At 32.7% G+C, this 10,675-nt stretch overlaps 1 protein-coding gene across 1 annotated transcript; it reads right to left on the bottom strand.

Moving 5' to 3' along the window:
- Positions 1 to 492: 492 nt before the first annotated feature.
- LOC115970949 (putative pumilio homolog 7, chloroplastic) lies at positions 493 to 8,319 on the bottom strand. The gene is made up of 5 exons (XM_031090587.1): positions 6,423 to 8,319; positions 6,156 to 6,318; positions 3,376 to 3,539; positions 1,047 to 1,302; positions 493 to 953 (listed from the first exon to the last, which is right to left on the bottom strand). The coding sequence occupies exons 1-5, from the start codon at positions 7,868 to 7,870 to the stop codon at positions 849 to 851; spliced, it is 2,136 nt and encodes a 711-aa protein (XP_030946447.1). The 5' UTR covers positions 7,871 to 8,319; the 3' UTR covers positions 493 to 848.
- Positions 8,320 to 10,675: the final 2,356 nt, after the last annotated feature.

The following is a 10,675-nucleotide window of genomic DNA, read 5'->3' as shown; positions in this document are numbered from 1 at the left end:
AAAAAAAATTTATTGTGAGTATGACAAATCTTCAATGACAAAATTTTATTAACTTGTGAAAGAGACATGGATAAAACCTAATACAAAAACTTAATTAGCAATTTTACCTTTCAAAAAAACAAGAATGGTTTTAAAACAGAAATATATATATATATATATATATATATATATATATATATAAAAGTTTGGAGACCTGGTCTGAAGTAAAGAAACTTAGATACGATAATTTATTAAGAAGTTTGGAGTAGCTATCACAAAATGTTCCACATCTTTTCCTCATCTTTTCATGTTCATTCATAATTGGGCGTGAAGCTGACTTGTGTACATCAACTAGCAGTCATAACAAGAGACTTGGTGGTCTAGTGGATGTTGCTTCAACCTAAAAAGTTTCCAGATCCAATACCAACATACTTTATCAATTTAGCTGGCTACTTCAACAGGCTAAATCTCAGTTCTATCAAATATAAAAAATGAAGAAGAAATATAGTCAAGATGATATCTAGGCATCAGATTTAATTAGACGACTAAGACTGTTCTTCTGGCCGTGTGAAATATCAAATATCATACATCATAACTTTCTAAATTTAGATTAACAACAAGACAACAAAATGATACATGACACGTCTGCATCATGAGCAACTACAAGAAAAAACCTAATTTTTACACTCTCAGATTCCTGGAGGTCATCCACAAAAAGTTTACATTGCAGACTTCTCACCTGGAGATTAGCAAAAGATTCTGGAGGATAGATGCTATTTTATATGTGCCTAAGACAAGAGTAGTTCTTATTAGTGGACATCTTGGTATCTTGATATAACGCGTACAGTTTTACGATAGGCTAATACACGTCATTTCTTCAAGAGTTTCCGGGTGAAAATCCTCTTGCAATACGGGCTGGTGCGTAAGATCATGTGAGCTCTCACTGCTTCCACCAGTGAAGCATGAAGAGGACCCTGAAGTTGAGAGAGAGATTCTCCAGCATTAAACAATATCCAGTATGATCAATGTGTAAAAGAAATTTTGAGAGAAAATCTTAGATATCATACCTTTGTAACTGCTAGAGCTGATTGAATGACATAGTTGGCATAAGGGTCTTGCAACAGCTGTTCAAAGTGAGACACTGAGAGCAATTCGCGGATGATTCTAGGCCTGGTCTCTTCAAAATGCTTAAGACATTTTTCAACCACATGACTGCTAAATTTCTGCATTGAGAGCGGTACATAGTTCCCTTTAAACTGAGAAATCAATTTGACACTCACAGATGGGATCTTTAGCTCTATAATATACTGAATAACATAATTTCTGCATCACGAAAACAACAAGATATTCAGTCAGACCCGATCTATGCTCTTTCTGATACTAAAGTATTTCAGACTTCGGGAGGTTTTTTTTTTTTTTGGGTTGTTCCAAGATTAAAGCAGAATATGTTCATAAACCAATAAGTTGGAACATGAATTCCAAAAAAAATTAAATAAAAAGCTCCAGGTTGAATATTGCATAATTATAGCTACAGAGAGGCAGATGTATGGAAGAATACAGCAACAAAATAGCTCTTCTTCATTCAAATCATGTCCATAATGTACAATTGATGGAAATGTTACAAGAGATGGATGGAGAAACTAGACACCCAAAATATATAAATTAGTGCAATATTATAGGCAAATATGGAAACAAGGAACCATTGATCAAGATGATCTCTTACGTATTAAAATCTTTAGAGCCAAAACCATGCCCATGAGACAGGGTGGGTTAAATTAGAAACTCAAAAATTCATCAATGCTTGGGAAGAAGAAAAAGAAAAGCAAAAAAAGAGCAATGACAGTGAGCAATAGTCTAGTCCATAAAATATTTTGTAAGCAAGTGCATTCGATCAACAAACTTGTGATGTCTCAACTCAATGTAGCCTCACAACCAAAACCAACTTTGGTGTATTTTCAAACCCAATAGTCTGATATTTTGATGCACATACCAATGTCACATACTTAAGACCCCACTCAGGAGAAAAGGTGGTAAGTAAAGATGCATTATCTTGGGTGACAAAAGGAGAAATAAAAAGGGACAGAGAGAGAATGAGCAACAAAAGATTCGTGCTAATAATATATTTCCATTCCCAAATGATTAAGGTAATGCACTATTATTGATTTACAGCCATATGTATACTATATACTCCTGAATACTATACATTAGTAACAAATATGTATTCCCCACATCTGCTGACAAGACACAATTGGTAACAATTTATGAAGAGTATGGATGCTACCGAGATGAAGTGAGTTCCCAACACAAGTTTCATAACCCCCCCTCCCCAACCCAAAAAAAAAACAGAGAGAGAAAAAGGCAGCTCTTTCAAGAGCTTTTTTTTAGTATATGGCAGATTCCAATCGGCCCAATCCACTGAGGACTGGAGTCTAGCAGAAATGAGTTCGCTAAGGAAGGCATGGCATTCAGCTAGTACTAAATCTACTTTTATTTCAATAAAATGCCATATATCTTAGGAGGCAGATTGCAAAATCTTTAGAAGGAAGTTGAATGTATTTAATAATCATCTCCAAATAAGCATGTAAAAAGGAAACATATTAACTGGGATCAAAGCTCACTTGAATAAAATTATGCATGAAAGCAGACCAAAAAGTAAAATATTCTACATGGTAGATAAACAATTGTGTAAATATGTATTTGCATTGAAATTAACAAAATACTACATGATATATCAGTTTTGCTCCAGTCACAAACACATCATCATGTTAAGTGTGCAGACACCATTTCAAGTACTAAATGTTAACATATTGATAATAGTGAAGCCATGTCGGAAATTACACCCAGACAATGGAATGCCCTACTTACATAGGGTATAAGGAACAGATCAAAGGTTCTGCCACTGTAATAATATAAATCTCAGATCATTACCTCACTGTAAACTCTCCACTAAAATGGTCTATGATGCAATAAATTGGTAGGTTAAAAATGATATAACAAATACATAAACAGCACCAAAAAGAATTAACACAAGTATACACTTATCTCAAGGTGGATTAAAGAAAAGTTTGGTGGAAAACTTTTGATTCATTAAAAACTGGCAATATAAAATCATATATTAATATATATTACAAAAAGCAAGACGTAAGTACAGTACTTAGGTGCTGTTTCTTAAGTTCCCCTTTTAAGATTCTGCCATGTGGATTTTTTCTCATAGGATAGAAGTGTATTTTTTAGTTAAGTAGCCACATGGCTGAATTTTAAGAGGGGAACTTAAGAAATAGCACCTAAGGTACTATACCTAAGTTTTGTTCCATTACAAATATATATCATGTTAAAGTAGGTTACGGTCAGCAACCAAAGGAAAACAAACAGCAATTGAAGTGTGTAAATGATTACCCAAAAGGATCTTGAGCAAGAAGAAGCCCATTTCTAGAAATTTCAGAAACCAACTTATCTCGATAATCCCCAATTGAACACGCAATGCACCGTTGCAATACACAACATCCATGCCTATGAGTTGCAATATCCACACAGAACCTTGCAGCAGCAACAAAAATAAACTGCAAAGATAAAACAAGGACAAAAAAAGTTCAGAATAAGTTTCAACTCAAAATAAAGATAGAAGACCCTACAAAAAGCGTACACCATACAGAGCATTAAGACATAAAGATAGAGCATATTGAAGCTTTATAGAAAAGCATGTCCATGGGAAATATCTAGAATGGTCAATGAGATAGCATGTCACTATGTTATAGGTTAAGTACCATACTTCAAGAAGAAAAAAAGTTAGTGACACATTGATCTTTGGTGAACATATATGCGACGGTGAATTATAACCCAGCCCTTAGAATGGGTTTTGCACTACATAGTTGTCTTGAATTTAAGCTTTTCAAAAAGTCTACTATTGTTTATATGTTAGGGGACAGTTTAGTTGTCCCAGGCAATTTGAATGCCTTATTCAACACTTTCTGCAGTTGCTAATGAACAATGTCCACTACTTTGAAAGGTGCTCTGAAGAAAAGTTGGAGCATATCATCACAGCAGTTGCAATAAGTCATTATTATGAATTATGTCAATTTTTTTGATGATCATCATTTTTCAATTTGCCTAATCCTAGTGCTCAACTCATGCATTGAAGTGTGCAGAAGTACAAAGGGAGCCATCATCCAAGGGGAAGACAAACAGGGCCCTAAGTGTGTGTGCTTCCCTGCACAGCTAATTTTGAACCTGGTTCATTTAACCATTTTTGGGTTGAGTAGTGGTCCAAATCGGTTTTGGAATGAGATCATTATCAATATTGAGCTTGATCAGCTCCTCACAAAATTCCATATGCTATTCATAAAAATCAAAAACTCCAAATAATCATTCCCATCCCCATCTAGCCTTCCTGTAAAGGTTTTTCTGTTAAAGGTGCAATGCTTAGGGATTTATTAGTTGGTAATGTGCATACATATGTCAATGTGTTTGTCTGCATGCAACAGATCAGAGTTTAAAGATCATCTGTAATGTTGTGTGTTGATTATACAACTTTTAGTGATAAACTACACATGCACTCATTGGGTTTTGATCCCACAACCTAGCCCTCCACCCATTCTTTGTTCGAGTAGAGTCTAGCTTTACAAACTTATTCCTTTTCTTCTCTCTCTGTCTTGGTTGGTCATTGTAATTTGGGATCTTAATTTTTTTGCACCCATAGTACGTTTCCTGTGTACTTGGGTCTGTTTTGATTTCAATAAAATCTTTATTACTAATAAAAAAAACTAATGCCATCCCTTTATTTGAAATGAATCACTTAACTTGTTCTTAAAGGAGTATAACCTACTATTGACACTTCCACAATACACAAAGCATATAATAATGCTTACTTGCATCTCCTCCCAATCAACACCCCTCCCCAATGGTGGAAAAGAAAAAAATAAATTACTCATAGAAGAGCAGGATGGCCATTATTTCTATAGCATTCCAGTTCATCATAGTATGAATGCATCAAAAATCAGAATTTTTTTGAAACCTAGTTGCTGAATTGGCATGCTCTATTACATCATAAAGAATTAACTTCGTTGAAATTCCGTCTTCAAAATTTAAGTCAACACGCTATATGGCATCATTTTAAGGCATCTTTTGTTTTATTTGTTCAAGGTTAAACAACATGAATTTGCACTACAGTTTGTTCTAAAACACACTGAGACACCTTATCGTTTAGTCTCAAGATTAAGACCCAATAGCAACAGGGCTTTCAAATATCAAGAAACTGCAACAAGATATGAAACATCAGTATTGGGAAGTAACCAAGAAGATGCTTGAAAATTTATTAAAAATTGAATGAATCAAAAGATTAACCAAAAGAAAAATTTATTTCATTTTTTTTTATAGTAAGTTCTGGCCCCAAGGGGAGAGGAATGAGCAACCAAAGGAGAATGTTAAAAACTGATAAATGCTGATATTGAGGCATGACAATCAAAACAATGATTCCTAACAATGTATCTTCACCATTTTGGGAAGTATTTCTAGTACTTTCACAGGTCATTGGGCTTACATCAAAATGACTCGAGCAGCATGCCTAAGGGCACAAACTGAATACTTTATGAAACCACTAACTGGGAACGATTTGGTAGAATGTGAAGGTGAATTGACTTCTCTATGAAATACAACATTAATTAATGATGTGGCTTATACAGGATTCAAGTTGCTAGAACCAGAAAATTAGAAACAATGGTGATATGTAGCTAATTAGTTGGTTGACCTATCATAAGCATGGACAAAAATAAAAATGGTTACAAAGCAGAATGGGGAGAAGGGACCCATATAATATAAGTTGAGTCAAGAACTGGTGTTGGGCTCTGTTGAGGTTGGTGTCATTAATTTCATTTGCAGTTGCATAAGATTCAAATCACAAGCTAATATGAGAACATGTCATTTTAAATAAAAATATGTTGCACCAAAATGCTGTTTACAAGAAAAGAATTACCAAAATGAAATGTTAGGACTAAAAGATTAATATAATTTTTCATGACAATTAAGATTTGTAAATAAATAACATTCCATTTTGAAAAATTACATAAGATCTAAGAAAAAACTCAAAATATAAAAAGACACAACATTGAAATAAAGAGCATTCAGACATTCAATCTTACTAGCTGCATCAAATAGTCAAAATTAAAAGACAAAAACCATACCTTGTTGTCTTCATAGCTAAGGCATTGCAAGCAACGCTGAATCACATGATTTCCATTCAGATCCTTAATAAGATCAAGAAAACCAGGTTCAAGTGCTGACTTAACTAGTGAAATCTGATTTGTAGTTTTGATAGTCTCAACCAACTTCTGAACCACACGCGTGCTAAAAACAAAATACAAATTTCATTCAGAAACAACAAGAACTGTAAAGAATATCAATACCCTACAAAAATAACAACAATAGTTAGTGATAAATGAAGAATTTACCCATGTGTGTGTAGAGAAATTCTGACAAGTTTTCCTGGTTCATTGGTCACCATGAGCACAATCTGCATTCTCTGCTCTTCATTGCACACATCCAACAACTTCTGTACAAGGTAATTGCCAAAGGGGTCCATCATAAGTTCAACAATGTGACCAATAATTTCCTCAAATATGATTTCCACGTCTTGAAATGTTCCCTCATCAAACACCTTCTGTAAGAAGCGACAACCATATTGATCCTTTGCCATGAAGTATATAGAACCCTGAACCTCAGCCAAAGAACTAAAAGTTGGTGTCAAAGGCAATGGATAATCACTGCTCAGATTCAAACCATTTTCACAAATTCTTCCAATACTAGAGTAACTATCCAGTTCAGAGCTTCTCCCTCGTTGGCTTTGCGCCGCAATCTCAATGTGTGAATTCTTCTTATGACCCCTTGAAGTGTTGGATTTCTTGTTGATGGCATAACTCAAACTGTTCCCTTGTAGGATGAAATTATCCTCACAAGTAAATGCCTCAATGCCACTTGCACCTTTCATAGACATAATAGAATGAGGAACCATGCTGTTTGGAATTGCTCTAGTCCTTCCATTAAAGGAATTGTTCACATTCGAAACAAGCTTAGGGTGCTGCATCAACTGAGAGGAACTCCATGGTTCCATGCCCTCACTGAATCCATTAGAATCCATTTCACGCCGCGGTAAGCTAAAACTAATAGAAGCATCATTAAGGTAAGGCCTAATTGTACCTGGGTTCTGTAGTTGAACCCCTCTATTATAGTGACACCCACTTCCATGTTCATTTCTATTCTGCATTAAATAATTCATACGGTTCTTGTTGCAACTGGAGCCAGAACACAACCCATTAGATTGATTATAAGAAAGATAAGACCCCATTGAATCACTCTCTCTATAACCACCCTGCAAAGCAAGCAATTTCAATCTCATGTTATCGTCGAAATTCACAGGAACTCCATGATGAGAGGCCTCAAAACCTTCAAAACCATTACTAAAACCTTCATACTCACCACGTTTACCACTCCCACCACCACCACCAAAAGAACAATCACCAAACCCAACTCCATGAAACCTATCCCTCTGTTCCTCACCAATATGCATTCTATGAAAAGTCTCAGACAAACCACCCATATCATCCTCAACCAGCCTCGCATTCCCATTGAGGTGGTGGTGGTGATGGTTCAAGTAATGGGTACTGGGTGTTTGATGATATGGCGAACCATCCTCAGAGGAACAAAACCCATTAGAGAAAGAGCTCGAAAGAGACGACAGCTCTGATTGCAGAGAAACTCTGCTCATAGTTGAACCATTCACAGGCTGACGAGGAGAAGAAGAAACATTGAGATTAGGGATCTCATTCAATAACATTTCAACCTCTCCATTCCTCTTCATGTTCTCTCTAACCCTCCTATCTTTCTCACCTATTTTAAACATAGCAACCCACCAAAAAAAAAAAAAAACAACAATAACAAAATGTAAAAATTAAGGAAAACAAAGACAACCCAGGACTCAAAATCCCAAAACCCACATCAGGATTGGATTCAAAGACGCTAAAAAGTTTGTTATAAAGGCACAAAATAACAAGCTACTACAAGTGCTTCTCTTTATATAGCGACTCGTTTGGAATATGATAGCATTTTTTTTTTTTTTTTTTGGTGTTCTTTGAATCTCGTAAAGTACTTGATTCGATTTGATAATGGGATATTGTGAAAGGAAAGAGAGAATGAGACACAATAAGGGGTTTTTTTTGTTTTGGTTTGATTTTCAGTATAGGATGGTACGGTTCTGTCACCCTTCACGCTCACGCCATTGAAATGAACACTGAAGTGTGAAGAGGGTGTCGCACTCACTACACACAGAAAAAAAGCAAATAAGAGAGAGAGTCTGAGTCTGACCAAGGAGATTTCGTATAGCAATATTTTAATATTATAAATAAAATATATTATATTATTTTTTTATAATTTTATTTTGATTCGTTCTTTCATTTATCAATATATTCTAAGCTAACTTTCCTCAAGTTTTGGGATTCTAATCTAAAATAGTTTTTTTTTTTTTTTTTTGGGAGAAGAAATCTAAATAGTCTATAGTTCTAAACATTCGCTTTGTTGTGAAAAATGACAGTGTGATCTAAATATCTAATGGTTTTGATGGTCTAGATGATCGTTATGCTAGCTACGAATTTATCTAGTTTTTGCATTGATATGTGTAACATTCTTTTAAAATACTTTTTTTTTAGAGGATTCTTTTTAAAATACTTAATTAATCATTGCGTTTGAATGTCAAAGATTTGCAACCTCTACTAGTATGTAATTGAGCCACTCCATGACTGAGTGTTAGTGTTTGAAAGATATTAATTCTTATCTCCCTTTTTTTTCTTTTTCTTTTTTTGGTTTAGGAATATATACACATAATTAGAAAATAAAAGTATAAGAATAATAATAATATATATAGTTGTATTTAAAAATGGGCACAAAAAATAGGTGGTCTAGATAGTAGTAGCCTAGTACTCTAGGTTTAATATTTCTTGTTTATCAAGGAACAAATGTTTTTTATCTTGTTCTTTTTAGATTCTATCCTTTGAGAGGCTTAAAGCCCATCTATATATCATCTTTAAGAATTTATGGGAAAGTGTATTTTTCTCCCTATATATTTGGGGTAGTTCATAATTCTCTCTATATTTTTAAAATCAATCAATTTTTCTCCTCTATTATGTTTGAAAAATGAACAAATACCTTCAATTTATTATTTTCTCAACTAAATCTAACGAAATTTTTTAAAGAAATTATTAGTTGTACTCTACAAAGAAGAAAAAAAAAGTTGAAGATTGCACTGTTGTTTTCCTATATTGCATTTGTAATCTTTGTAATTTTATTGGATTTAACTAAAAAATTAACAGATTGGAGATATTTGCTCATTTCCCAAACATTGAGGGGAAATTGGTTGATTTCAAAAATAATGGTGGAAATTATAAAATACCCCAAATATAGAGGTCAAAAAATGTTTTTCCCCCCATTATTTATTTGTTATTTTGACTTTAGGATATTATATATTTTAATTACATTTAAATGATTATTTATTACACTAACTATTCACATCTATCTATATCTATATATATCTAAAACGTGAAGTGTAACATTTTTTATTGTTATGCTCATGTTGCGCCACCTCATCCGTCATATCTTGGCCATATAATTATTATTTTTCTTATTTATTTTTTATTCCTAAATTTTTTTGAAAATATTAAAAATATAATTAAAATGACTTTACACATTTATCTTGGTCAATTTAACTTTACATATAATTTTGTCTTTACATATTCATCTACTTTAATTTAGATGTTTCTAATTAAAAAATATTGTTATGCTTATGTTACACCGCCTCATCTATATCTATCTATATCTATATCTATATATAGATAAAAGCTAAAGCATAGTATTTATTATTGTTATGCTCATATTGCGTCATCTCATCTGTCATGTCATTGGCTATATAATTAATTTTTTTCTTATTTATTTTTTATTCCTAAATTTCATTGAAAAAAATTAAATATATAAATAGATTGACTACACATTCATCTTGGTCGATTTTAAATTTACATATAATTTTGTCTTTACATATTCATCTACTTTAATTTAGATGTTTATAACTAAAATATATTCATATACTCATGTTGAGCCACCTCATCTGTCACATTATTGGCCATATAATTATTATTTTTCTTATTTATTTTTCCTAAATATTGTTGACAATATTAAAAATATAAATAGATTGACTTTACACATTCATCTTGATCGGTTTTAACTTTACATATTCATCTACTTTAATTTTTATAACTAAAAAATATTGTTATGCTCATGTTGTGCTGCCTCATTCATCAAGTTATTGGTCATATAATTATTATTTTTCTTATTTATATTTTATTCCTAAATTTTTTGACAATATTAAATATACAAATAGATTGACTTTACACATTCGTCTTGGACAGTTTTAACTTTACATATAATTTTGCTTTTACATATTCATCTACTTTAATTTAAATGTTTATAACTAAAAAATAAAATCAATGAATAATATAAAGTCAAAAACAATGTCTATACATATCTATTTATACTATATATAATACGGAAGCTTTGCAATAAATTATATAAATATCTTTTTGCACCACGTCATTAGCATCCTTTCTTATTTTTTATTTTTTGCAATTTTTACCTTATTCAACCTTTCATCTTCTTCGGCCAT

The sequence above is a fragment of the Quercus lobata genome, chromosome 12, assembly GCF_001633185.2.
Source record: "Quercus lobata isolate SW786 chromosome 12, ValleyOak3.0 Primary Assembly, whole genome shotgun sequence".
NCBI classification, from domain to species: Eukaryota; Viridiplantae; Streptophyta; class Magnoliopsida; order Fagales; family Fagaceae; genus Quercus; species Quercus lobata.
Note: the sequence above shows the minus strand (reverse complement) of the source record. Positions and strands in the feature narration are given on the sequence as shown.